Source organism: Apus apus, chromosome 23 (genome assembly GCF_020740795.1).
Source record: "Apus apus isolate bApuApu2 chromosome 23, bApuApu2.pri.cur, whole genome shotgun sequence".
Classification (NCBI taxonomy): Eukaryota; Metazoa; Chordata; class Aves; order Apodiformes; family Apodidae; genus Apus; species Apus apus.
In genome coordinates this window covers 1,213,320-1,241,147 of record NC_067304.1, presented here as the reverse complement: position 1 = coordinate 1,241,147, position 27,828 = coordinate 1,213,320, and the positions used below count along the sequence as shown (strand labels likewise).

The 27,828-nt window shown below is 47.9% G+C and overlaps 1 protein-coding gene across 1 annotated transcript in view; it reads left to right on the top strand.

The window, feature by feature from the left end:
* Window positions 1-25,002, top strand: part of PKP1 (plakophilin 1) — a 46,945-nt gene extending 21,943 nt beyond the window's left edge. Inside the window, exons 4-13 of the mRNA XM_051639097.1 lie at window positions 6,120-6,264; window positions 8,018-8,225; window positions 8,943-9,120; window positions 11,274-11,388; window positions 13,012-13,167; window positions 13,271-13,447; window positions 15,871-16,024; window positions 17,275-17,461; window positions 23,382-23,466; window positions 24,931-25,002. Of these exons, the coding sequence (XP_051495057.1) occupies window positions 6,120-6,264; window positions 8,018-8,225; window positions 8,943-9,120; window positions 11,274-11,388; window positions 13,012-13,167; window positions 13,271-13,447; window positions 15,871-16,024; window positions 17,275-17,461; window positions 23,382-23,466; window positions 24,931-25,002 (1,477 nt within the window). The remainder of the gene's footprint in view (window positions 1-6,119; window positions 6,265-8,017; window positions 8,226-8,942; window positions 9,121-11,273; window positions 11,389-13,011; window positions 13,168-13,270; window positions 13,448-15,870; window positions 16,025-17,274; window positions 17,462-23,381; window positions 23,467-24,930) is intronic.
* Window positions 25,003-27,828: the final 2,826 nt, after the last annotated feature.

The following is a 27,828-nucleotide window of genomic DNA, read 5'->3' as shown; positions in this document are numbered from 1 at the left end:
CGTGGGCACAGTGGGACCTGTGACCCACTGGGTCTGTGTGTGATTCAAAACTGCTCAGCCCTGCAGCGACTGTGGGCAGGGTCGGCACTGGTTCAAGAGTGGTGCTTCTCAGGTGTCCTGAGCTGCAGATCTGATCTCCTTAGATGGTGTGAGATGAAAAGGGGGGCCACTCAATGTTCTGAGGTAGTGTGAGTGATGTGTAGATATCAAAATACTGAGCATGCAGGAACTGTCAGGCTCTCTGTACTGAACAGTCCCTCTGCATTTGGTCACAAAGATATTTCATTTCTGGAACTGTTCTTGACCGTGTGGTTGCTTCCATGTATTGAACTGGCTTTGGCTTTGCAAGACATGGAAGAGCTGTCTCTTCAGTAACTGTCTCTCAGAGGAGTCTTTCCTCTTACAGAAGCAACTGCAGTTGATGAAAGCACCTTTCCTCCAGCTGGCTGATGACTAGTTCAACACCTAAATGTCTTTTGGTAAAAAACAGTCTATGATTCTATGATAAACTAAACCACAATGTGTGGTTTTACTTACCCCACAGTCCTGGTTCTGGTGATGAAATCTGAGCTTTGCAGTTTGTTCAGATCAGGAGGTTAAATGGTGCTGACTTGCTTTCAGGAACACACTCCTGAAGTATGTTCTCTTCCACCACCCCTCTCATTATGCTCCTGCTTCAGTGAGCAGAGAGGGACCTTCTGATGTCCCTTCCAGACAAACTTTGTAACCAATCAAGGGCTTAATCCTTTGTAAGCATTGTGTCGTACCTGGAACAAATTTCCAAGCTCAGTCTGTCTGTCCTGGGCTCAGAAGTTCATGGGTTACTCTGGTGGCTCCTGCCCAGAGCTGCTCTCAATGAACAGCACCCACATTTTGCCACAACGCAGCTTTCTGGAGTGAACTCTTTTCTCTGATAGGGCTGGAGGGAGCCTTCTTGGTGTCCAGGGCTCCCTCTCCTCCCCAGAACCCTTCTCCTTTTTGGCAACTGATGGTGTCCTGCAGATCTGCAGGATTTCATCATGGAAACTGGCAGCAGCTGTGGTTCCAGGAGCTGGTGAAGACTCTGTGTATTTGCCTGCTTTTAACCATTTCCTCTGATGGGTGGTACTTGCAACACCCTCCAAGTGAGTGTGTCACCTTGAGCTGGCCAGCTTTTAGCTAAATAACGTGTTGCAATTCAGCCCAGTCAGGAAAAGAGTTTCTACATCCTCTCTGGTCATCAGGCAGTGATAAGGAGAAGCAGTAATGAAGGATGTCTAGTCTTTGTCCCCTTCCAGCTGGAGCCTGAGGTACAAGAAAACCACAGCTACCTCCAGCTGACTCTGGATTAGTTCCACTTGCAGAAAAGTTGCAGGCAGTGCTTCGGTTGCCACATGGGGCTGCCAGCCCTGGGCCAGGCCAGATCATGCTACGTGGTGACTGTGGCTCTGCCACAGCCTGTGCAGTAGCCAAGTGGTTGTGTCCATGTCACTTGAGGAGCCACCTCAATCTGAGCTCGGTGCTCCTGTTGGCCTTGCAGAGTCGGTGGCCAAAGGAGCTGAAATCTGAGGCAGGCCAGCGAGGTGCACCCTAATGAAGTCAGTGCCTCTTGGTTGCCTTCAGGGGAAACCCAAGTGTCTGAGCTGGAGACATTATGGAGAAGCCAGACTAACCTCCTCCCCCCCTTGTGAAGGATTCAGGGTATTCACAGAAGCTGTGAGCTGGGGTGTCTGCAGACATTCCCCAGCTGAAGGGTGGCTGATACAGATCAGGAGCCATTAATGGACACCTACAACATGCCTTGTCTTCCACAATACCACATGCACCTTTGGCCTCGTTTTAAGACATAGATGTATTTCCCTTTGGTGTTCTCTGTACGTGTGAGAAAGGGACTGAAACATCTCAGCAGAGATCATGTGAAAGCAAGTGTCTCTTGAGGCACCTGGAAATACCTCGTATCTTGGTGCTACTCTGCTTAAGGCCTTGAATACCTGAGCTGGCAGCTATGGAAGAGGCAGTAAAGGCTGGAGAAACCTTTGGGATTTTCTGTTCCATCATATTTGTCTCTGATGAGGCAGGCTTGACCCCAGCCAAGCTGCAGCAGCCTCTGAGCTGTGCCTCATCCTCAGGGACAGTCAGTGTGTGCCCTGAAAATGTTCATTCCAGGGCAGGAGCCTCTGGAAATGATACAAAAGTAATTGAAAGAGTCAGGAAAGGTACTGAGGGTATTTTCCAATAGTTCTCCTCCCTTTTCAGGTAAATAAAGACAACAGGATAAAAATATGAATTCTCCAGGGCTCTGCCATACAATGAATAAAGATCCATTATGACAGGCCCCTTCATTTTGTTTTGTTCTTGTTTGGGGAAAACTGCATCTAAAAATGAGCATTTCCCAGCACTGGCTCCTTCTGTGATACGATCCTTTGAGTGATTCTTGTTGTGTGAACTTGTCTGCCCTGTGCACTTGCATCCTGAGCAATCCCCACGGAGCTGTGTGTGATGCTCTCCTGGCAGGGCCCGTGTGGCTGCACGTGGTGAGGCTCAGTGTCAATCTGTGCCCATCTTGCCTGGTATCTGCCCATCCAGCACAGCCTGAGGGGAAGCTCCAGCTGAGCTTTCAGTAGCATCAAAACCTTGGTGTCATGTCCCAGAGGTGGACATAGCTGCTTGGCATGGAGCATGACTATTGGGTTTGCTCCAGAATGGCCTGACTCTGGAAGGTCTGGATGTGCTCAGCACTCTGTTTTGAGTGTCTTCACTCTGATTTTGTTCATGAATACTGGAATTCATTAGAGTTTTCTGGCTTACTCCTCTCCTGGGATTTGTAATCCTAACAACCAGGATGGAGCCTTAGAGCTGATTAACACAAACCAATCTGCTAATATAAAGTAAACAAAAGACATTAGTGCCAAATGAGGGAATTTGCCTTCCTGTCAACCTGATCCTCTGAAGTATTTGTTTCCCTTCCCCACCTAATCTGATCACCTAGTTTGTCTCTTGTTGAATCAGTTCTAATTGAGTTCTCTCCCTACTCTGGTTGCTCCTTTCTTGTGGAAGAACAACCACCTATGGAGCTCTTCCTACCAGGCACATTGGCCCAGTTTGGAGATGGCCATGGTCCAAGAATTTGTCTTGGAGCAGACTGTTGTTCTCATAGTGTAGATCTGGTTAGAAATATCCCTGTCTGGCTGGTGATCAGTCTGCCATTAGCTCATGCTTTGCCAGGGTGATTATATTAGAGGAATCACTGCTGCTTCACCCTCTGTGAACTTCTCCTGTTGGGGAAGCCAGGAATGGAAACAGAACCTTCCCCATCCCTTCCCACACAAAACTGGACCTGGGTGCCTAGTTTTGACACTGCTGTTGGAGGATTTGACCCTCTTATGAGGTGGATGTGTAGAATATTACCTTCCTAGAATAGCTGGACCAAGTGGACATCCTTCTTTCTCACGAAAAGCGCATCTGACTTGGGAGTATTCGTAAATTAAAGAGAAAAACAAAGAAACAAACAAAAGAAAACCAAACCCAAACCAACCAAACAAAACATATTCAATTCCCCATGATGACATATGCTGCATGACCACTGACCTGGTACATTTATTGATAAGCCTCCCTCCCCACACTGCCAGCCCAGGTCTGAATTCTCAAAGGAGACTTTCCCTGGAACAGGCTGCCCAGGGAAGTGGTTGAGTCACCATCCCTGGATGTGTTGAAGGGTCGTTTGGATGTGGTGTTGGTGGAGATGGTTTAGGGGAGAACTTTGTAGAGTAGGGATGATGATTGGACTCGTTGATCCCAAGGGGCTTTCCCAACCTGAATAGTTCTATGATTCTATGATGCTGGATCCATCGGTGTGTCAGCTCCATTGTGTGCCTCAGGAGCTTGAAGAAGACTAAGAAAAAATCACAGCATCCTGGATCCAAACCAAGGATTTCTGAGGTTCCATAGTTTCTAGTTTGAGCTTTGTCTTGCCAGTGTTGAGTTTCCTTTTTGCAAGTGTCATGGAAGTTCCTTGGAGTCAGGTTTTGACAGAGACTCAAACTGATGAAAAATCAAATGATGAAGTGATGTTTTCTAGTTAGTGTAGAAATAAAGGTGGAATGAGGTTCATCTGACCTTAGACACTGGATGCTGAAGGTCCAATCCAAGCCTCTCATTCCTGTATCCAACAGAGGGAGGGTATCTCCAGAGGGCAGCACTTCCAGTCTTAGGAAAAATGTCTAAGACACCAAGGCAAGTTGCTTTTTGGAAGCATCTGTTTCTCTGTGTTGACTACACAGGTGCTTAAATGAGTAATTTAATCTGGGTACAACTTTCTACCAGTGAGGGTAGGGGAGACAAAAGAGTCTTTCATGCTTCCAGAGTCACAGTATAATCCTTGGCTTTTGATCTTTTGAATGGGATTTACTATAGAACTGTGGATATTGTTCTCTGGACCTTTGGTTGCTTAAGGACAAAATATTTTATCTTGTAAGCTGCTGGTGGTGGTGACCACACCTGGGTCCCCATTCTAGATCTTTATTCCTAACATTTCTTTAGCACAATCAGAGTCTGCATATCCTGGGCCTAGAAGAATCCACTGCCTTATAGTAATACTTGACACTTCAAATGGAATAGGTAAATTTAAAGAACTTACTAAAAAAAACCCTCATTTTTGTCAGCCTATGGGATTGTCTGATGATGATTAGCCCCTCTGCATGGTCACTCACTGGTGTGACATGGAGCAAGAACTTGTGTGCAAACTGATGTGGTTCAGTCTTCAGGTGAAACTCCCCGTCATTTGCAACTGGATCCTGAGCAGGGAGTAACAGAAGTCAGGCACAACCATGACCTTGTCCTCCTAGCAAAGCCCCCCATTTCTTGTTTTCATCCACTTCTAACAAAACATTTCCCATTTGGATCCTGTCCCTGCTGAAACAGTAACAACCTGCCCTGGTTTCATGAAGCCACTTCCAAGCTGGAAAACTTATTGAAGGAAAAAAATTCAGTATAAGGAAAAGTGGCTTCATCCTGGCTCAAACCAGGACACAACCAAACAGGAGTTTGGTGTTGGACTCTTCTCAAGTCCTGAACTTTGTGAGTCATTTACTCTGATGAAACCCAACACAACCATTGCTGCTGTGAGCAGGGCTCCAGCTGCAGACCCAGGGTGCAAGGATGCTGAGAAGAGAGAGTAACTTCTGTGGGAGTAACTGATATAACTGCAAACACAGACAAGCTTTGCAGCTCAGAGCCCCTTCATCAAGCTGAAATTCCATAGCCTTTTCTAATTTTATGGGGTGGAAACATCATAGATGATGCTAAGTAAGTAGAAACCAAAGAGAGTGGGACCTTCGTATTTGTAAACAAGTGGACAACTCATCAGGTGTTTGTTTCCAAGGTTGCAGTCCTGCTCCAAGCCAGAGGTATTCATATCCTTCCTCTGGAGTCTCTAGGCACATTCTTTAGCTATAGGAGGGGATGATGACAGTGGTGAACTTCTGTGAAGTGCTTGAGACAACCCATGTAAACATGCCCTGGGAGCAGGATGTCTGGTGCTATTATTAGTATTTCATAAACTCAATATTTCTCCATCCCATCACTCCAGACATGCCAGTCACCTTTTTGGAAGGGATCTGCTCTTGCCTCCTGAGACCATCACCTATTCTCACATTTTTGCTTCCACCACATCTCACATCAAAGGATGACACAGTGTGGGAAAAGCTTTAGATTGCTTTAGATTCACTCTTGTCCACTTATTCTTTTATTTGAGGAACAGTGAATATTGGTTCTCTCTTCATTAAACCTTCCACTTTACACATGATTAGGCATCTAGCACCTTGACTGAGCTTTTACTTTCTGTCTCCTTTGTTTCTGGATAGATTTGGTCCACAATTTATTAGCCTTAGTGTCCTCCATGGTGTATTTTCCACTTTTATCATCTCTTTTTTTGAGACAGAGAAATGCACGAAAGGTTCACCCTGAGGTTTATGCAGCAATGTGATTGTATTTTACATTTTGATGTAGAACTGTTTTTTGTGGCTATGAAACTGTATCTTGTGATTAGTTTTACACAGTTGATTCCTTCCTAATAATTCCCAGTACTGAGGCAGCCCTTTGGGCTGAGCACTCAACCAATGTTGTATTTCTCTTTAACACAGAATATGTGGCGATGAGATAGATGGCAGCATGATGACCATCCAGAAAGCCATCCAATTTCTGTGCTCTTCTGATGACAAACACCAGGCCATGGGTGCTTACTACCTCCAGCACACCTGCTTCCAGGATGAGTCTGCCAAGCAAGAGGTGAGCCAAGTCCTTTAGAGCTGGATGTGGTGGCACATGAAATGGAGGAAACTGGTCTTCCTCAGTACCAAGGGTCCATTTGTCACCTTAATTTCCATGATGGAGCTTTTATACCTCATTAGTCACATCAAGAAGATAATTAAGTAGATTTTCCAACTATTTGTGGCCACTTTCTCTTAATAACAGTCAGTCAAGATTTTAACACGGGGGAACAGTTACCAGGCAGCAGAGGAGACTGTGTCCACATCATCACCATGAGCTGCTGTGACAGAGATTGGTGGGTTTTGGTGATATGGGAGCAGCCACCCAGACCCAGTGTCCTCTCCTGGATGCAACTGCATCTGGTTCCACATGAATCCTTTGCTATCTCAGAGCTGCAGTGTCAGAGCCACACGAAATTACCCTAAATCCCACTCTGACCTTGACTGTGCGTTGCTCAGTGACATTTTCAGCCATTTCAGCCATTTTCAGCCCTCTAAGCCAACGGGTTAATTAGTGATCATGTATCCTAGAATTATAGAATCAAGAATGGTTTCATTTGGAAGGGACCTTAAAGATGATCCAGTTTCAGCCCTCCTGCCATGGGACACCTCCTACTACAAAGCTATTTGATTAAACAGAAACCCTTTTTGTAGCACAGATTATTTTTCTTGTGCACTTAGTCTCCTATCACTGAATTTATGCCAACATGCAGCCAAGGGGCAGTCTCCAGGATGGATCTGCTGTAGCAAGACTGTCACCAAACTTTCTCCCCACCCTGGCATGTCTGTAGTCCTGTAAACACAGGTTTATCAAGATGCCATCCCTAGGGTGGTGGTTTTCCATTTGCCAGCACGGTAGTGGAGCAGGACATGGTGGTCCAGTGTGGTGATGTCCCTCTGTGCCCTGGCTGCACCAAGGGCAGGTACCCCCAACCCACTTTACAGCCACTAATTGTGGGGTGGCCACACCCTTTGTTACAGTTGAAAACACTCTCTGAGCACTGGCTTGTCCCACTGCTTCCCAGAAAGATGTGTCAGAGCAGGTCTGTGAGTCATCCCAGCACATGCTTGTTTTCTTTCCCTTCTGAAGGTGCTCATTCATTCTCTTGTCAGCAAATCCCCAGGGGCTGGTCTGTGCCAGGAGGGGTTCCATGCAGGATCATGTCCCCAGGAGACAACATCCTACCGTGGGGTCTCATCCTTTTGGAGACCTCAGCTGGATGGATTTTTCTCCAGACCCCCCTGGCGTGTGTGGTGTCCTGTGTTCATACCCCTTTCCCATGCTGCCCAGTATGGGACAGAACTGCTTCTGGCTGACCTTGAAGGTGTTTACACTCTACCATGACCATCTCTCTAAGCTCAACCTGTGATTTCAGGATGCAGATAAATTACCACACCAGGTCATTAAATGGCTATAAATGGTCTCTACAGATAGGCAGAGCAACATTTCCACCTGGTGCAAGTGGATGGAAGTAGGTGAAAGTTTGTGGGAGCAAGCACATCTGCATCAGCAAAGCACTCACTTTGTGGCCATTACTCACAGAAATCTAGAGTTGAAGCTCCAACCTCAACACCAGCACCTTTGTTCTCATGACCTGTGGCCCAAACCAGACTTTCCATCTGCAAGCTCTGGCCATCCCGTACTGGCTGTCTGCTTGTCCTGCTCCCCTGAGTACGTGCCGTGTTGGCTCCTTGCCTTGCCGTGACAGTTCCAGCTGTCCCAGTGGCAGCAAAGCTCTGCACACCATGCTGATGGCCTTGTGTCTTTCCAGGTCTATCGGCTGGGGGGCATTGCCAAGCTGGTGGAGCTGCTCCGCAGCACGAACCAGAACGTGCAGCGGGCGGCAGCCGGAGCCCTCCGGAATCTGGTCTTCAAGAATCCAACCAACAAGATAGAAACCCGGCGGCAGAACGGGATACGGGAGTGTGTGAGCCTCCTCAGGAGGACAGGGAACACTGAAATTCAGAAGCAACTGACAGGTACACAGCTCACTGCTCAGCCCTCAGCAAGGACCATGCTCCTCCCTGCCTGTGGTCCATGTTTCCCAGTAGCCGCAGTGCTGCCCCACCACAGAGGGGAGGTTTTATGCTCCTGATGCACCAAATGGCAACTTAAAACAGAAGGCAGAGGAGGTTCTGGCCCTTCAGTGTCCCTCCCCTAAGGGTTCCTCATATCAAGAGAGTCCATTGAGGAAGCCTCTGCCCCAGGTTTCCCCCCACAGCTCTGGTCACCCTGCCATTCCCCTGCTTCCCTGCACCCCTGGTCCCTGTGCTGTTTCTAGGGAAAGCCAAGGGTGCTCGCAATCCCAGTGTGGTTGGGCAGGTTATCTCATGGATGTCCCACTTTTTCTTGAAGGATTCACATGAGTGTGAGTTCTCCTCAGCTGTGACTGAGGCCTTGTGTGCGAGCCTTTATGAGCTCCCTGGAGAGATCCTTCCCCATGCAACTTAATGGCAATAAACACTGGATTTGGGAGGACATTTAGATGCCCACCTCTGCATGATACCATGGTCCTGGTGCCCATCCTGCCTGTCTCCCATGGGGGCAGACAGAGTCTAGGTCTTAGGGCAGCCTAGTTCAAAGAGGGGTGGAGTGAAGAAGGGCTTTGTTGCTGGAAATCCCTCTAACTCTACAAAGTTCCTAATGCACGTTGACCCTCTGCTTGACCTCGAGCTTGTTTCCCACCTCCTCCCTAGGACTGCTCTGGAACCTCTCCTCCACTGATGAATTAAAAGAAGAGTTGATACAGGAGGCCCTCCCCGTCTTGACAGACTGTGTTATCATCCCGTTCTCTGGCTGGTCTGATGGCAGCTGCAACAGGACAAGAGAAATTATTGACCCAGAGGTATTCTTCAATGCTACAGGTTGTCTGAGGTGAGTCAACAAGCAGGGACTCCCTGTAGCTTGTAGCAACAGCTGGAGCTGGCTAACTCCTCTCACAGTAAGCTAAACACACACTCTCTGTAGTTGTGTTAATAAAAAATTCTCCTTGAGGAAGTTTTCCTGACTAAGAGTAGGAAAAAAAAAAAAATTAAATGTAAAATATTTTTTCTAGTAGCTCTTTTCCTTCTTTTTTTTTTTTTTTTAAGAAGTTTGTTCTTGCTGTTTCTGCTTGGAAAACGGAGGTTGCTTTGTCACAGGAGGGCTGCAATACTGCAGCCTGGCTGTTCAGCTCAGCCCAGAAAACTTGACATCTTTTCCCTTCAACTTTTTGAGGCTTCCAGAGACAATTTTGGTTGCTAGAAGACAAACTGGTTTGGGTTTTAGGTGACAAAAGGACAGAATTCTCCATGTGGGGAAAACAAGCGTTTTCCCACTGGATTTAACAACAGTTTAGTCCAGAGCAGTCCCATGGCCCTGGACTTTTTCCTGGCTCACTTCTTCAGACGTGTCAGCTCCAAAGCAGGAGGTGCAGACTGAACCCAGAGTAGCCTGGTTTTTTCACTGGAAAGCCAGAGCCCTTTTGTAGAGGATCTTCGCCCTGACTTGCTGCTTCTCCTACTACCCTCCTCCACTTGGATGCAAGCTCCTTGTCTCACTGGGAACAAGTGGGGGAAAAAAAAAAATAAAAATAAAACCTACCCTGTATAATTAGGTACTTTCATCAACTGCAGCGCTCCCCGAGGGAGCGCGGGGCCGGCCGCACCCTCACCCGCCGCGCAGCCGGCAGGAGCTGGAGCTGCTTATGAAACCAGTGAGAGAGCACAGCACAGGGGCCTTCTGAGATGTGATACCATCGTCTTCTGCAGCTGGGAACCGTGTCTGACAGCTCCTTTCCTTGTCTTGGAAGGCACCTTCCCCCTGCAGTCACACCTTGGGGCTTGTGGTGTGTGCTGGATGTGAGGTGCCCCACATGCTAAGATCGTCTCAACCCACCGATGCCACAAAACAGCCCATTTTGAGGGAAAGAGTGTGATGCTGCTCTCCTTCTGCACAGCTTGGGAGAGGAGCTTTCCATGGAGTTGAACTCCAGGCAGACTCCGTCTTGAGCCTTATCACAATTTGGGGCAGTGATGTCTGACATCCCCAGTGAGGATCCCCAGATGAAGGTCAGTCAGGGAGCTCGAGAGGCTGGGGAACGGGCCGAGTCAGGAGAGCAGGGCGGTTGGGTCCGGAGCCCCTGCTCTGAGGGGTGAGCTGGGATTGCTCTGACTCACTGCCCTGCCACTTCATAACGCAGGGATGAGAACAGCCTTGGGTTTGCCCTGGGCTCGAGCCATTGCTGCTCAAGCATTTCTGGATTGCAGATGAATTCATGCTAATGAGGAGGCTGCAAATCACAGTGAACATCAAATCCAGTTCTGGAACGCCTGGAGTGAATATCTCACAACAACTGCCAACCTCTCTTTGTTTTTCATTTGCAAGCTACAAGGCAATAAAACAGGGAAGGAAAAAACAACCAAAGAACCCCCCAAAACCCACAACAAAACAACAAAAAAAATCGTTTCCTATTACTAGAAAAACTCCCTTGTCCTGCCAGCAAGCAGTGCTCAGGAATACATGACATTCCAAACCGGGCAGTGTGTCTGGCCAGAGAGACTGCTGCTCTGCAGCATCTCTGCCCCCAGTTGCCGCACAAATGTTGCTGCTGACCCTGTGTAGCTCCATGCTCAACACCACTCACAACTTCCTGATTTTCACAATAATCCCAGCTGGTCTTTTTTCAGTCTTCCCTTTGGAAACACTTCCAAGGAGGCGATGAGTCTGTGTGCATCACATGCACAGCCTCTGAGGCAAAATATCAGAGAGTTATTCTCACTAGGAGGATGTTTTCTAGGCAGAGCTCCTTAACGGGACATTGGCCTGCAGTAAAGCAGTCCTAAAGAACAAGGAGAGAGCCGTGCACCAGCACAGTCCTACAGAAGGCCTCCAAATAAGAGCAGTCCACCAGCCTTGCTGAACCTACAAAAATATCCTTAAACTACAGTCACAGCCAGAACCAAGCCCACAGAGACTAGTAAGTGAACCCAACTAATTCTCCCTCTTTCCTCTCTCCTGACATGTTCTGCAACGGCCTCCTCCTTCAGAAACCTGAGTTCTGCAGACATGGGGCGCCAGACCATGAGGAATTACCCGGGCTTGATCGATTCCGTCATGACTTACACCCAGAACTGCGTGGCCTCCAACCGGCCTGATGACAAGGTACCAGATCCTGGAATCACAGAATGGTTTGGGTTGGAAGGGACCTTAAAGATCATCCAGTTCCAGCCTTCCTGACATAGGTAGGGTCACCTCCCACTAGACCAGGTTGCTCCAAGGCCCATCCAACCTGCCCTTCAACACTGCCAGGGATGGGGCAGCCACAGCTTCCCTGGGCAACCTGGGCCAGGCTCTCACCACCCTCATACTAAAAAATTTCCTCCTAATTTCTAACTTAAATCTACTCCTGATGCTCAGCCTGAGCTGTTTGATAGAGTTCAGCCCCATAGTTAATAATTGCAACTTTGGGAAAGGCTCAAAATCATTTTCAAACAAACAGAAGAGGGGACTGGGCTCTCTGTGGCTGCTCCTTCCAAATCCCAGTGTGATCTGTTGTAAGATTGCAAGTTCTCTGTGCTCTGGGCCTGAAGTCGAGAGGTGGGTTTTACAATTTCCCTTGGCCAAACACAGACACACAGCAAAATATTTCAGCTTCTGAGCCCCCAATATGCTTTCCTTCCTTCCCCTCCCACCTTGAGACCCTTCTAGCAGCTTAACCTCCATGTCCTGCTCTTCCTACCACATCTATTCACCCAGTAGAAGTGTATAAGCCCCAGGTTGGCATCATGTTCAGCAAGAAGCCGGGAGCTGGCATCTTTCCATCAGTCCCCCAAGTGTAACTCTGCTCTGTGTAAACAGCACTTTCCTTGGCCTAATTAGCTTTTACAGCCACATTTTCAGGAGTTCGACTCCTGTGATAGTAGCCAGACAACCTGAAGTCCTCAGGGCCCAGCACAAACCAAAATTACTTCAAATCAGTTCAGGATTAAGCAAATCCTCTTTTGGGAATGGCTTTTGCAAGAAGACCAGTTTCAGAGCACATAAGGAATAAAGCTCTTCAGAAATGTAACCACGTTTTGGGGTTGGTTACAGGTATCTATTAGAAACTCCCCCTTGCTCTTTATATGGTGCATTCTGACATCCAGGAGGCTTAAAAGCTTGATCGTGGTAAAAACCATCCCCTAATCCATAGCTGTGACTTGCACAAAGTCATTGGAAGTTGACTAAGGCAAGAGGAAGAATTTCACGATTTGGCGTTTGAGAGTGGGCAGTTTGATAGAACCACCCTCTGCCCTCCTGCTCTCTTTTCCTGTTGATCATCTTGGCTGTGGCAGTGGGACCTGATAAGGTTCACTCAGTCAGTCAGTTCACTGAGGTTCATGGTACAGCACTTGGGCTGTGTGGCCTTCACTTGGGTCTACTCTACCTCCTTCTTCCTTCCCATCCATTGCTGCCTTAATCAGGGTCATAGAATCATCATAGAATCATGGATTAGTTTGGGCTGGAAGGGATCACCCAGTCCAGCCTCCTGCCATGGGCAGGGACACCTCCCACTAGATCAGGTTGCCCCAAGCCCCATCCAGCCTGGCCTTCAACACTTCTAGGGGGGCACATCCAGGATTCACTGGTTAACCTGGGCCAGGATCAGGAGCTTAAGCAATGTAACTGCTGGAAAGAAAGCTAATTACTGCATGATGTAAGTCCTCTCTCTAGCTGTAGCAAAAGCTGCTCTGTGTTTTTCTGCCTAATGTGATGCTTGCATTTTTATTCTGGTGGTCGTTGCAGTCTGTGGAGAATTGCATCTGCATCCTGCACAACCTCTCCTACCGCCTGGATGCTGAAGTTCCCAACAAATACACCCAGCTCAACCACATGGCCCGGAGTGTTTATATGGACAAAACTCTCACAGGCTGTTTCAACAGCAGGAGTGGTAAAATGGAGGTAAGATGTGCCAGAGAGGGCTTGGAAAGGTGATATTCAGCTCCAGGCAGGGGCTGCTAGCAAGGAGCAGGATCTGAGCTTCCAGTTTCTCATCTCTTTGTAGAATGATGAGTATGGTGTCCCCCTTCCTGAGGAGGATTTTAAACCCAAAGGACCCAGCTGGCTCTACCACTCTGATGCCATCCGTACCTACCTGTCCCTGATGGACCAGAGCAAGAAGGATGCCACCTTGGAAGCTTGTGCTGGAGCTCTGCAGAACCTCACTGCAAGCCGAGGGCTGGTAAGTGCTCCTCTCCCATCCACAAAAGTGTGGTCAAATGTGTCAGCAGCTTATAATAATCAGAAAGGATAAGGTCCTCCTTCTACCTCAGGGCATGATTGCAAGTCTTTCCACAGTGGAAGTTCCAGCTGAGGTATTTAACACCAAAAATAGGGTCTCATAGAGGGTTATAATCAACATCCCAAGGGTTTATCCCAGATCCATACACCTCCCATGGGCTTCTCTAGGTAGGTCCTATCAGCAGCATGTACTGGTGCTGGTGGCCTCCCCCAGGACACCACTGAGGATGTGCCCAGATGTGCACGTGTGGACAGATGTCGTTAGGCAGCGATGCGCCCGCGCCATCACCTGCCCGTGTTTTTCCAGTAGGAGGTGGCTCTAATAACAGGGTGGGTTGTGCTGTGGATTGTGGCTTGTCCTCACATCAGAACTGCTTGTAAAATAGCTCTGGTAGGTGTCCTGCCCCATAGGCATGGCAGCACGGCGGTGACACGGGCTGCGTGGCACTGCAGGAGGCAGGGCAGAGCAGGGGCCAGGCCAGCTCTGCCGTGCCCCGTGTCACTGCTGTGGGCAGGTCCTCACAGGCTGCCTTCACGTGGACAGACCTCGACTTGTCTGTTTGTGTCAAACTTCATCAATTCCAATTTAAATCAGATGGCTGGGGAGATAAAGAGATAATGATTTCATACGTAGGAGAGGCGCGTCACGTGTGCACATTCCACCCAGAAACACCAAGTGACTCACAAGTGGAGCCTCTGCTGCTGGGACAGCCTTAACCTGCCAGCTCAGAGCTCCTGGCAGCTTCTGCTAGAAGTCTTTCAGTGTCTCCCTTTGGTTTAGGGTGGGGGAACACAACTGTAATATGTCTTCACTCAAGAGAGCATCTTGGTGATTGCACTAATTATTGTTTCTTTCATTAGTGGCCAAGCGCATAAATGGTTAAAACACTGGGAAAACACCCATCAGAAGGATAAAGGGGCCTACAGAAAGCTGGGGAGAGACTTTGTACAAGGGTTTGTAGTGAGAGGACAAGGGGGATGGATTAAAACTGGAAGAAGGAGATTGAGGTTGGACATGAGGAGAAAATTCTTCACTGTGAGGATGGTGAGAGCCTGGCCCAGGTTGCCCAGGGAAGCTGTGGCTGCCCCATCCCTGGAGGTGTTGAAGGGCAGGTTGGATGGGGCTTGGAGCAACCTGGGCTGATGGGAGGTGTCCCTGCCCATGCAGGGGGTTGGAACTGGGTGATCTTTGAGGTCCCTTCCAACCCAAACCATTCTATGAGTCTATGATTCTATTAAATACTTCGGGAACCTTTTCTTTTTTTTTTTAAATTGCAGTTTAACCAAGCACTGGCACTAATGAAGTGCAGAAAGGCTGTTACAGTGTCAGCAGAGCTGATAAGAGCAGGGGCTGAACCTGTGTGCTCCCTGGAAGGGGAAAGGCTTTCGGCAATCAAGTTAATTACACACTGTCTTTTGGGCAGTGAGGAAGAAAACAAACAAACCAAAACCAGCTCTGACAGTCTTGAAGTAACTTATTTCAGCCTTCAGAAGGGAATGGTTGGAATTTGCTTGGATGTGCAGAAATGGCTTCTCCTTCTAAGGGTCTTATTCCAGCCCAGAGCAGGAGCTGGGTGGGTTGCTGGCTTTGCTGTCAAGGGGGACAAGCTTATAAAGCTTAGAACCCTTTACCTTATAGAGGAGGATGCTGAATCTCTCCTCAGATTCAGCTTTTCACATGCCAGTCCTGCTGGTGTGGATCTGTAAGGTGGCACATGTACCTCCTGGAGCATGAGAGGGAAACTGGGTCTCTGCCCCCTGGGAGAGTTGCCTTCCAGCCCAGTCTCCCCATCCCCATGTCACTGTTGATGAACATGTGTCACTGATGGTGCAACAACCTCCAGCAGCCTTTCTGGTGGGGCAGTATAGCAAGGGCATGTGATTCAATGTCCATGAACATGTATCTGCCTTGGCTGTATCCTGACGTCTTCTAGGTTTACATAAGCAAACAGATCAGGATCCAAGATGAGTGTTTTTGGTTTTCAGCTTGCTTTTTAAAGGTGTCATTAGCTCCTCCTATTGCAAAGCAGCTGATTACTTGTGGCACGGCAGGGAGCTGCAAGGGCATGGGACAAGGGCCACATGGACATGAAAGTAAAACTTCTCCAGCTTATGGGAATATCAGTTGTGTGAGCAACTGTCCCCCCTCAGGCTCCAGAAGGAGAACAGAAGCCTCAGCTGTATCAGAGAGGATGAGGCTGACTTCACAAAAGCCTGCAGAGAAGAGGGGTAAATGGGATGTTGGTAGCAGAAGTTATTCTACAGGTGCTTATTTTATGGAGTCGTTTGCCTGGCCTTGTACCTCATTCCAGTTGTGTCCTCCTGGCCTTAGGAGTCATGAGACATCTCTGTTCTGCCTCCTAGATGTCCAATGCAATGAGCCAACTGATTGGTTTGAAGGAGAAAGGTTTGCCCCGCATAGCCCGGCTCCTCCAGTCCAACAGCTCTGAGGTTGTCCGCTCTGGGGCTTCCTTGCTGAGTAACATGTCCCGGCATCCTGTTCTCCACAAAACCATGGGTAAGTTATTTTCACCACTGTGGATTCCAGAACAATGTTTCTCACTCTCTCGTCTGTGCCCACCTCACTTTGTAAACACCCTAGTAGGGTTTGCCCAAAAATTGGCCAAAGCGGTGTCATTTCTTCTGGCCAAAAGGACTATTAGGTGTGGAGGGGCTGCTTACAAGGGCATGTAGCAATAGGATGAGAGGCAATCGCCTTAAACTAGAGCAGGGTAGATGCAGATGGGATATCGAGTAGAAGTTCTTCACTACGAGGGTGGTGAAGCACTGGAACAGGTTGCCCAGAGAGGTGGTGGAGGCTTCATCCCTGGAGACATTCAAGGTCAGGCTCGATAAGACTCTGAGCAACCTGAGCTGGTTTAAAGAGTCCCTGTGCACTGTGGGGGGGGCTGGACTAGATGGACTTTAAAGGTCCCTCCCAACCCCACACATTCTATGGTTCTATGATCTGCAGGCTTCATCAACAGAGGGTGTGCACTCTCAAAGCCTCTACCAGCATGAGGTCTGCTTTATAGAGAGTGACAGATCTGCAGGATCCTGAGGGTGGTAGTGTTTAGGAAAATGAGATGGGCTCGACCAATATCATGCCCTTCCAGAGACTTGCAGCACATATTTGGCTCTGAAAATCAAGTGATGACTGTTAGATGATCCAAGGGCTGGATCAGCTCTGCTCTGGAGACAGGCTGAGAGAGCTGGGGTTGCTCAGCCTGGAGAAGAGAAGGCTCTGAGGAGAAGGTCTTTTCCAACCTTGACAATTCTATGATGCTGTGACCTCACAGCTGCCTTCCAGGATCTGAAGGGGGCCTAAAGAAGAGCTGGGGAGGGATTTTTACAAGGGCTTTTAGTGAGAGGTCAAGGGGTAATGGATTAAAACTGGAAGAGGGAGATGTAAGTGAGACATGAGGAAGAAATTATTTGGTGTGAGGGTGGTGAGACCCTGGCCCAGGTTGCCCAGGGAAGCTGTGGCTGCCCCATCCCTGGCAGTGTTGAAGGGCAGGTTGGATGGGGCTTGGAGCAGCCTGGGCTGGTGGGAGGTGTCCCTGCCCATGCAGGGGGTTGGAACTGGATCATCTTTAAGGTCCCTTCCAACCCAAACCATTCTATGATTCTAGGATGCCATTACTGTCCAACATTATTAGTGTCACATTCCAGAGATAACTCTGCCTCCTTGCATTGCTAACACAAACAGTATCATTCACTTGTGCCAGGTTTTCTTTAAATGTTGATTGGAACATTCCACCTCTTTAGCTCACCAGGTGCTCCCAGATGTATCACGTCTCCTGTCATTCCAGTCTGGAAATACTAACAGCTATGGCGAGATCATGACATCAGCTTGTTACACTCTGAGGAACCTCATCATGTCCAACCCACACCTGGGAAAGTCTTACTTGACAAGCAACATGCTAAATAATGTAGTAAGCCTGTGCCGAAGTGGGTGAGTTTGGGGCAGAAGGTGTGGAGAGGGTTGTGCAGGTATTTTTGAGCCTGTGTGCTTTGTGCAAAGCCAGATTCACCCCAGAGCCTTCCTGATGCCTTCAGAGCCACAGTGAAGGACAACAAAGCACAGAAGAGGTGACCTCACTGCAGTCTGTGGTTCTTCAGGAGGGGAAGAGATGGGGCAGGTCCTGATCTCTTCACTCCAGTGACCAGTGACAGGACTGGGGGGAATGGCAGGAAGCTGAACCAGGGAAGGTTTAGGTATCAGGAAAAGGTTTTTCCCCCAGAGGGTGGTTGAGCACTGGAACCAGCTCCCCAGGCAGTGGTCACAGCACCAAGCCTGCCCGAGTTCAGGAAGCATTTGGATGATGCTCTCAGACCCATGGGGTGATTCCTGGGGTGCCCTACACAGGGACAGGAGTTGGACTTGATGGTCCTGGTGGGTCCCTTCCAACTCAGCATCTTCTATGACTCTATGATTCCTTCCCTGTGCTTGTAAATTGAGAGAGACGAAAAAAATCCACAAGTTGGTAGACATGAATTCTCAGCACCGGGTTCTGGGAATGAGCCATGGTGGGATTTGTAAAGGGGCCTCAGGGAATTTGGTGGTTGAATATTAAGGAATCCTAAAAAGATCCTAAAAAGAACTGAAGGACCACCATCTTAAACCCTGTTAAAAATTCCAGCCCCCAAACCAGGGGATGTCAGGCCACAGCCCAACTCCCTCACACCAGAGCTTCCCAACCCCAGCTTCCCACAAACCTTACCATGAAGGTCAGGTCTGAGCTTCAGGCACCACGGATACACTGGGAGGCTGCTCAGCTCTCATGTTCCCCTTTGTTCATCTTATTGTTGGAATATCCACCTCAAGTGGCAAAGATGCAGTTTTGATGAACTATGTTGATATGAATTAATGTTTTAAAAACCAGTACCTCCCCTGGTCTCCTCACATGTATTTTTAAACAACTGAGCAACCCCAATGCATTTTACCACTATTTTAGGATTTGGTTGGAGTTTTGGGGGTAGGAATTCTGTCCTGCATGTTACCCCTACTCCCTCCAGCCCTGTGCAGAAGCTGGTCACCTCTTGCCAAATTATATTGTCATTTCTGGCCAGACTGGTGTTAAACTTGTTGTTCTTGGACCATGTATTCTCCTCCCTGGACTTTCATTTCTCCTACCATCTGTTTTTGTTTTTTTTTTTAATGTACCTTATACAGGTAACATATTGGTTTCTGTCATGAAAAGACTTCCACATGCCTTCTCCATCATCCCTTAATAGAAAGCTGGGGAGGGACTTTTTAGGAGGGCTTGTAGTGAGAGGGGCAGTGGATTAAAACTGGAAGAGGGGAGATTTAGATTAGACGTTAGGAGGAAATTCTTCTCTATGAGAGTAGTGAGACACTGGAACAGGTTGCCCAGGGAAACTGAGGAAGACCCATCCCTGAAAATGCTCAAGGGCAGGTTAGATCTGCAACCTGGGCTGGTGGGAGGTGTCCCTGCCCATGCAGGGGGTTGGAACTAGATGATCTTTAAGGCCCCTTCCAACCCAAACCATTCCATGATTCTATGATCAGCAGCAGAGACTCTCAGTCCTCAGAAGTGACCTTTTTGTTTAGTTTGAAACTCAACCAACAAACCTCAGTCATTTTGCTGCTTCCATTCTACAAGGAGCCCAATTGCCATGAAGCCCAGCCCTCTCCTAAGCCTTCACTGTTTGGAATGGCATTAACTTCTTCTGCCTAAAGTCCCTCTTTGGATCCCTCTGACCTGTCGTCAGCTAATTTCCCACGTCAGCAAAGTGTTGCATAACTGGGCTGTGTGTGCCTTGATTGTCTGTGACTGCTCTGTGAGATGAGCTTTGTTTGCAGTGACTCACTGAACTGTGAGGAGTTACCAAACTCTGCTGATGCCTTCAGTGTGCTCCTCCTGCCCGTATCAGGAATTCCGTCTGAGAAACTCCCCAGTTCTTAAACTGCCCATGACTTGAATTTTTCCTTTTCCTCCTTTATTAATTTCTGTCCCCAGAGCTTTTTGTGCTGTTCAACTCTCACGAAAAAATGACATTTCACACCCAGGACCAGTCTCCCTTATTCAAGCCGTATCATTTCAGACTGTTCCCACAAAGCAGAGGTGACAGAGATCTTCCCTTAGTGACTTGTACACCTGCTACTTCACATGTTAGTGGAATTTTCCCACTTCCCTCTATAGCCCAGAAGAAGAACAAGAAATTTGAAGGTGGGACTTGTCTAGTGCTCCATCAGCAGGAGCCTCATACACTAGATCCAGCACCTCTGCTGGGGGTTGCTGCCTGCGTTGGATTCAGACCCAATGCCCAAAACAACTTTGTGTTAACATTTAAGAAAGAGCTTCCAGGTGACAGACAAGCAAGTTACAGGTATTTTCCTTCCCCATGTTCTTCTCAAAGGTCAAGCAGCACCTCAGAGCTGAGGCTGCCTGTTCTGGATGTTACTTGTAGCTGTTTTCTGAGTGAAAGGCATCAACAGGTCAGCAGTTTATCTGATAGCTGTGGTTTCTTCTCCTTCCTGGACCACCCCAATTAAATAATTGTCTCCACCTCATGAAGCTCATGTATCCCCATCTGTGACATGAGCTTCATAGTGATTATGACGTTCATGCACTAGTTGTATTTTTTTTGCCAAATTATTGAATATTACCTTCTTTTTTTGATTTATTGAGAAGCCTGGTGCCCTTTGCAGCTTTCTTCTCCAGCTCCCTGAAGAATATTCCTCTGCTCATTTTCAAATGACATTATTTTGCTGATAAAATTATCATTTTCCTCAATAATTCTCCTGACTGCACTAAAAGCTTCTCTTCAAAATCTCTTTCTGTAATTTCAGCAAATGAGATTTGCAGTTTGTCTCACAAATGCTTTATCACTCTTTTTTTTTTTTCCATTTCTCTTTTGTTTCATTCACTTTTCACACTTTTTCATTACACAATTGAATTTTGCAGTTTAATTCTGCCACAACATTTTGCCTAAATTAATCTTTCCAGACACTTAGGTCTTTCCTTGCTTCTTTTCTGCAGAAAAGTGTTCTTCTCATCCACTTATTTCCAATTGCCCATTTCTTCCAAAGGTTGCCCCTTGATTTCAATTTTAATGACATGGTGAAGAAGTCTTTCTTCCAGGAGTTCCTTGGCATCTCCTGTGACATACATAAGATTCTTGATATCCTTCTGATAATGTTCTTGTTTGTGTTTTGTTGAGTCAATGGTTTGTTGGATGACTGCTGCCACTGCAGGACATCTTCCCTGTCTTTCCACAAGTTTTTGCAAACAATTCTATTTCTAAAAGCAAGACTGTCCTTAAAATCAGCTTTGGTTTCCAGGCAATTTGTTTTTCAGGAAGTTTCCCCCCAGATCAGCTCTCCTTCATATTCTGCTTCATGTTCCACACCTTCTGTAGCCACACACTGTTCCCAGCACCTTTGTTCAGGAAATGCTACTTCCCACCCTGAAGTTGTCACAGCCCCATCAGTTCATGCTTCATCTTACACCCAAACTGCAGCAGCAGATGCTGTGTGAAGTGGAGACAGTGTCAGTCCTTCAGAAGGGACACATTCTTTTGTCTGAAGTTGGAAATGGCTCAGATACCAGCTGCTGGTACTTCTGGTTTGAAAAGAAATATTATTTTGAAGTCTGCTCTGAAATCATACTGGCAAAAAGTCAGTATTTGGCATTATGAGAAGGTATTTTGTATATTTTTTTTAAGATGATTAGCTTAAAAGGAGAGAAAGAGAATTGGGCTGTTCAGCCTGGAGAAGAGAAGGCTCCAGGGAGACCTTAGAGCACCTTCCAGTGCCTGAAGGGGCTCCAGGAAAGCTGGGGAGGGGCTTGGGACAAGGGCAGGGAGGGATGGGATGAGGGGGATGGATGAAAACTGGGAGAGATTTAGGTGAGATACTAGGAAGAAATTCTTCACTCTAAGGGTGCTGAGGAACTGGGATGGGTTGCCCAGGGAGGTTGTTGATGCCCCATCCCTGGAGCTTTTTAAGACCAGGTTGGATGAGATTTTGTGCAGCCTGGTCTGGTGGGAGGGTTCCCTGCTCATGGCAGGGGGCTTGGAACTTGATGATCTTTAAGGTCCCTCCAACCTTGATGATTCTATCATTCTATGATTCTGTGAAACAACCATTCTAGAAAAAGACTATCAAACCATACACTGACCATCTAATCAGATACCTCTGGGTTTATTGTTTTTCATGGCTTTTCAGCCACAGATTCTTTTCAAACACAGTCACTCTGGTGGAACAGCATAGGATGGTTACAACTAGAGAAGCGATTTTACAATAAAATCTGGTTCTGCTGCACAAAACATTGCTCAAGAATTTCTGAGTGACCCTCCATGCAATACAAATGTGATCCATCTGCACAATCCCTTTGGAGTTTATGACCAAGTCAAACTTGCTAATTTCTTTGGTTGCAACTGCTGCCAGAAGTGCCTTGAAATTTCCTGCCTGTGATCACATTCCTGGCCTTCCACACTCAGGGGACGGTGCTTGAAGCCCCAGGTTATTCCTGATGACCACTCTCAGTCCCATTTCTCATGGTCTGAAGAGGATGAGGAGGGTAGATTTAGATTAGACATTATGAAGAAATTCTTTGGTGTGAGGGTGGTGAGACCCTGGCCCAGGTTGCCCGGGGAAGCTGTGGCTGCCCCATCCCTGGCAGTGTTGAAGGGCAGGTTGGATGGGGCTTGGAGCAGCCTGGGCTGGTGGGAGGTGTCTCTGCCCATGCAGGGGGTTGGATCTGGATGAGCTTTAAGGTCCCCTCCAACCCAAGCCATTTTGGGATTTTGGGATGCTATGACTGTTTTGAGGGCACATGCTTGTGTCATACAGGAGGTGTCCTGACTCTGGTCTTGTACCTCTTCCTCACTCTGGCAGAGACAGGCTGGGGTTGTCACACTGAATTCACATCTGGAGTCTCCCACAGGCAGGACGAGGTCCAGCAGATCAGGAGCAGTGATAAGAACAAGCAGGGAGGTTTATATCTGGGTTGCTGTATGAAATGTTTCAAATTTATAGAAGGGACTGCTATGACTCACGGTTTCGGAGTTGTTACACGAGCAAGTATCTATTAAGTTGTGCTGAGTAAGGACTTTTGGTTGCAGATGTTGTTGTTACGAGTGCTCCTGTCTCCTTTGTGCTCCTCAGGCAGCAGGGAGTCCTCCTGAATGATCACCCACACTGCCCTACAGATGCCAGGGAAGGGTTGGCACCATTTCCATTCTCTTTCCCTCTCCCAGTTTTCACATACCAGGAGCACTTACTCAGCTCAGTTGAACACCAGGTTTTCCACTCAAATCCAGCCCTCTTCTTCATTTGTGTTGCTCAGCCTGGAGAAGAGAAGGCTCCAGGGAGACCTTAGAGCAGCTTCCAGTGCCTGAAGGGGCCCCAGGAAAGCTGGGGAGGGACTTGGGACAAGGACAGGGAGGGATGGGATGAAGGGGATGGATGAAAACTGGAAGAGGGAGATGGAGGTTGGAGATGAGGAGGAAATTCTGGGCTGTGAGGGTGGTGAGACCCTGGCCCAGGTTGCCCAGGGAAGCTGTGGCTGCCCCATCCCTGGCAGTGTTGAAGGGCAGGTTGGATGGGGCATCCTGGGCTGGTGGGAGGTGTCCCTGCCCGTCCAGAAGTGTGGATCTAGATGATCTTGAAGGTCCCTTCCAACCCAAACCAGTCTGGGATTCTCTGGTTCAATGATTTTTCCTGCTCTGGACTCAGGTTGTTGTCATGTAACACTGAGAGCAAAGACAGTTTTACTGACCATCCTCCACCCAGTCTAGCCAGGCTCCCAGCTGGGAATGGGCTTATTTAAAAGCTGTTGGTGAAGTGTGTGGGTTGCTGCTCTCTGGCCCACTGTAATTCACGGGGGTTGCTTTCATCTTCCCAGCTCCTGTCCTAAAGCAGCTGAAGCTGCTCGCCTCCTCCTGACAGACCTGTGGTCCAACAGGGAGCTGCAGAGTGTGCTCAAGCAGGTAAGGAGAACAGTCCTGCTTTTTGGCTGACCAGAGCACCCCTGGTCTTGGCTCACCCTCTGAAGTTGTCTTTACAGGGGCTGTGATTCAGCAGTGGGTCTGGGCAGCAGCTGTGAGGAGCTCAGAAGACCACGGTGCTCTCAGCACCCTGGCACCCACCCAAGATCTGAGCAAGAGACAGCGAGTCACAACCACCCCTGCCAGACTGACTTTAGTGACTAAGTGGATGGGGGAGTGGCTGTGTTGGGCAGTTTGCCCCCTGGGGTGATGCTGGTTTAGGTGGCATCTTCCATGATGTTCCTGGGGTCAGTGCTGTCATGTCTGCAGAGCACTGCCCTGCACTGGGAACGGGCCAGGACGTGGTTCCATGCCAGCTTGGGAGATTCCCTTCCTTACACTCCATCACGTAGGATCAGCACGTCCCAACAGATCCCTGGAAAGACTCCTCCACTCTTTCCCCCCCATTTTTTTCTGTGTCCATAACCCTACCCTGTGGTTACATCACCCCCACGCTCAGGGTAATCTTTTAAACCAAGAAGAGGAGTATTTAGGATTTGTTTTGCTCCCTGCCACAGAAACTGCTGAGGTGCCCAGGCAGCCAGGGCTGCCAGCTCCCCGGGGCTGCCTTTGAAGCAGCCGGGTGTTTCCAGCTCCACAGCAGCAGCACCTGCAGAGAGTAAAGGGCCAAATTAAAGAGAAGGAGGAACATCCACAAACAGGAGTACCCCGGGGGCAGGAAGGGAGAGAGCACCTAAATATCATGCTCATGTCAACAGTTAGGGACTTTCTCCAGGGAATCTTGTGGAGCTTTGTGCCAGGCTCTGATCCAGAGCCTCTGCTGGCTCGTTTTGATGTCACTGAGTCCCTTCTGTGTTCAGACAGATGTTCCTTGCACAGGGATACAACAGATGGAGTCTGCAGGGATGGATGCATCAGGCATCTCCCTTTGCCATTTTTTCCAGGATGAAATATGATTCAGTGAAGCATTAGGTAAAGGTTTTGTCTGGTAAAGCTGGAGAAGTCCAGCTCTTGGTGGATGGAAAGCAATGCAAGAAAGCTTAAACCCATCGATGAGGGTGATGGTTCATGGATCAAAGGCACCCAGAGGGAGGACAGAGGAGCCTGTTTGAGAAGGAAGCAGTTTTTAGACATTAGGAGGAAATTCTTCACTGTGAGGGTTGTGAGACCCTGGAACAGGCTGCCCAGCAGGGAAGCTGTGGCTGCCCCATCCCTTGAAGTGTTCAAGGGCAGGTTGGATGGGGCTTGAAGCAACCTGATCTAATGAGAGGTGTCCCTGCCCAGGCAGGGGTTTGGATCTAGATGGTCTTTAAGGTCCCTTCCAATCCTGGTTATTCTATGATTCCACGATTTTTAAGTGAAGGGGGCTGGGAGGCTCTGTCTCACAGCAGCAGGTGGTTACCAGTGTTGAAACAGATACGCACTCATAAACATCTGCTCTTTCAGCAAGGGTTTGATAAGAACATGATGGGATCTTTAGCTGGGACGACCTTCAGGACCCTTTCCTCCAGATTTTAGGAGCATCTCCATGAGCGTTCAGACTGCAGGTGAGAATGGGACCCTCATGTGGGGGACAGGGTGGGCTTGGGGCGGGGGGGGGGCAACCCAGCAGTGCAGAAGCCCCAGGAGAGCTAAACCCTAACATGGGTTTATGAGATTGCTATCCCAAATGTTGTCAGCCCAAACTGCAAAGTTTGCCTGAGTCTAAAGTCCAAACCATGTGGTTTAGTGCAGATGTTGGCCCCAGCAAACAGCCATGGGACAGACAAAGCTGCTCAACTTGCCCACACCTCGTGTGTCTTTCTTACCTACTTTGCCAAGCAATAACTCATTAAGTACATTTTCCCAAATCCTCTCACATGGGACTTTTCAAGGAATCCCTCCTTCCTGAATTTCAAATAATATTATCCAGATAATGTCAGGAGCAAGCAATGAATTCCAGCACCCCCCGTGGCACTAACCATCACCCTCAGGGATATTTTGAGCACTTAATAATCTACCTGCAAGCCTCATGTCAAAATGGGGAACTCCATTCTGACATCTGAAAAATCCCAATAGAGGAACCAGGTTTGAGAAACCATGGGCAGAATTTTGAATTGTATTAAGTATGAAATGAGGATGGAGTCTGGAAGGCACTTTGGGTTCAGAATTCCCACTGAAGGGAAGAGCTCTAAGCAGTTTTACACTTCCCAAATATCCAGTGTCTCTATGATGGGGATTGAGACCATCCAGAATGAATTATTTGCCCCCTTCCCTGAGGTGCTCTTTGCAATCAAACCAAGCACAGTCCTGATGTAAGAGAAAATGATGCAAAAGCCCATTTCTTTCCTCTGCCCAGGCACCAGGTTTCACTTCTTGATCTGTTGGGATGTTTCCACTGAAGCTCAGAGAAGAGTGCAAGTCTAGGGGAAAAAGTTACGGGCAGTGGAGAAACTGGGTACAGGCCAAGAGAAGAGATTATAAGTTGGGTTTGAATGTGATGAAAAGATTTCTTGAAGGTTTTAATTACCTGGGATTTTGGTTTGTCTTTGTTTTTTCTCCATTTCAGAATTTGGAATTGGTTCATGTCCAGGAAGACAACCCTTTCACAATTACATAGGATGTTAAAGATATAGAGCGTTTCTGAGTTTAACTCAACTGTAAATCAAACTAAACATATGGATTTCATGTGGATGATACTGATATTTTTAAGCATTTTCTTCTTTTTAGGGGCGAGAAGGGACTTTTATTGAGGTTATAGTTTCTTGATGTCAATAATTTTATTATTTTTATTTTTATTTTTTTGCAAAGAGTGTGTCTGTGCCTGTGTGTGCTGCTGTGTGTGTGTGGGTGCAGGCAGCACACGTGTGCACACATGGTGAAGAGGATCTTCCTACAGGCTTAGTCCCCTGTCTTCCACCCAAAGTTGGGGTGAGTTGTGCAGTTCAATCCCCATGAAGAGTTTTATCCAATTCCACCTCATCCACACACCCAATACTGCCACACGAAAACCATGCCACAATCTATTTTTACCCACAAGTATAAAATTTGCCATTTTTTTGAGTCCCCCCCCCCATTGCACGTGGCTTTTATGAACAGACACACACAACAATACTCTTCTTTAAAAAGTCTGGTAATTCCAAACGTTTCTGACCATGGGCTTCTTTTCTGCTTGTGATTTTTTGTTTGTTTGTTTCACCAATGAGCTCTTATAGTTATTAGAATTTCTTTCCTGTCATGGGAACTCCTTATCTCGAGAAGCAAATGGATGTCTGTGGATTCTCCCCTGGGTCTCAATAACCCTTCTCTGAAGCTGAATGTGAGGGGACAATGACAACACATCAGCAAAGCACAAACATTCCCAGGTCCCGAAGCATTTGGAGCGGAGGAACAACTTAATCTCGTGACTGTACCTGGACCAAGGTGGCATTTGAGGACCTGAGCTGGAGACAGGCAAAGTTTTTCCCATCCCCTGGGTTAACTGGCTGCCACACGGGACTGAAAAAAAGTGAGGGATGTGGCCTTTTTAATCATATTTTGTTTTTATTGATCAATGTAAAGAAATAGTATTAATAGGCAAAGGAATGTAAGCACTTATGTGAAGTCAGGTTTAGCAATTCTATTTCTCAGTATCTTTAATTACATGATCACCCTAAGGCTGTGATAGGGGACTGCTGAGCTCCTTTTAGGGCAACCCACTTCTTGTGACAGTAACCATGTGATGGAAGAAGCTGATCTTCCTCTCTCCAGAAGGAAAATACCCTCCACCTGTCCCTGGAGGGCATGCAGCTCAGATCTGTAGCGAAAGGAGCAGCTGAGGATGCATTTACTTGGTGTCCCACACACATGGTTATTGCTGCTTCAAACAGCAGAGGGGCACAGGACCCTGTTTTGCAAATACCAGGGGTGCAGGAGGTGCTTGGGAAGGATGAGTTATGAGTCTGGAAAGGGAAAGCCAGTCTAATTTTTTACAAGTGTCAGACTCCTCAGCTGATGCCAATCAGCACGTCCTCATCCACTTCACAGAGGTGGAGTGATTGGTGCCCACTAAAGAACCGTCCATGAAATTCAGGTTTGCTCTGACACAGCTCTAGACCTAAGGGTCGTGGTGGCACTTCTTCACCCCCCGTTTAGACCGTAGGGAGCTCGTGTCTAGAGAGGGAGAACATCCTCTGGCTGGTTTTCCTCTTGGACTACAAAGGGTGGCTTAATCTTGTGCACTTTAATGAGCAGCAACTATTTGCTTGCCTTCACCCACATCCAGTCGAGAGCTTTCTGTGCAGAGCTCCCAGCCAAATGAGAGAGAGAGAAAAAAGCACCTTTGAAGTGGAGAGCTAGAACCAGGAGAATCCGGTAGGACAGTTT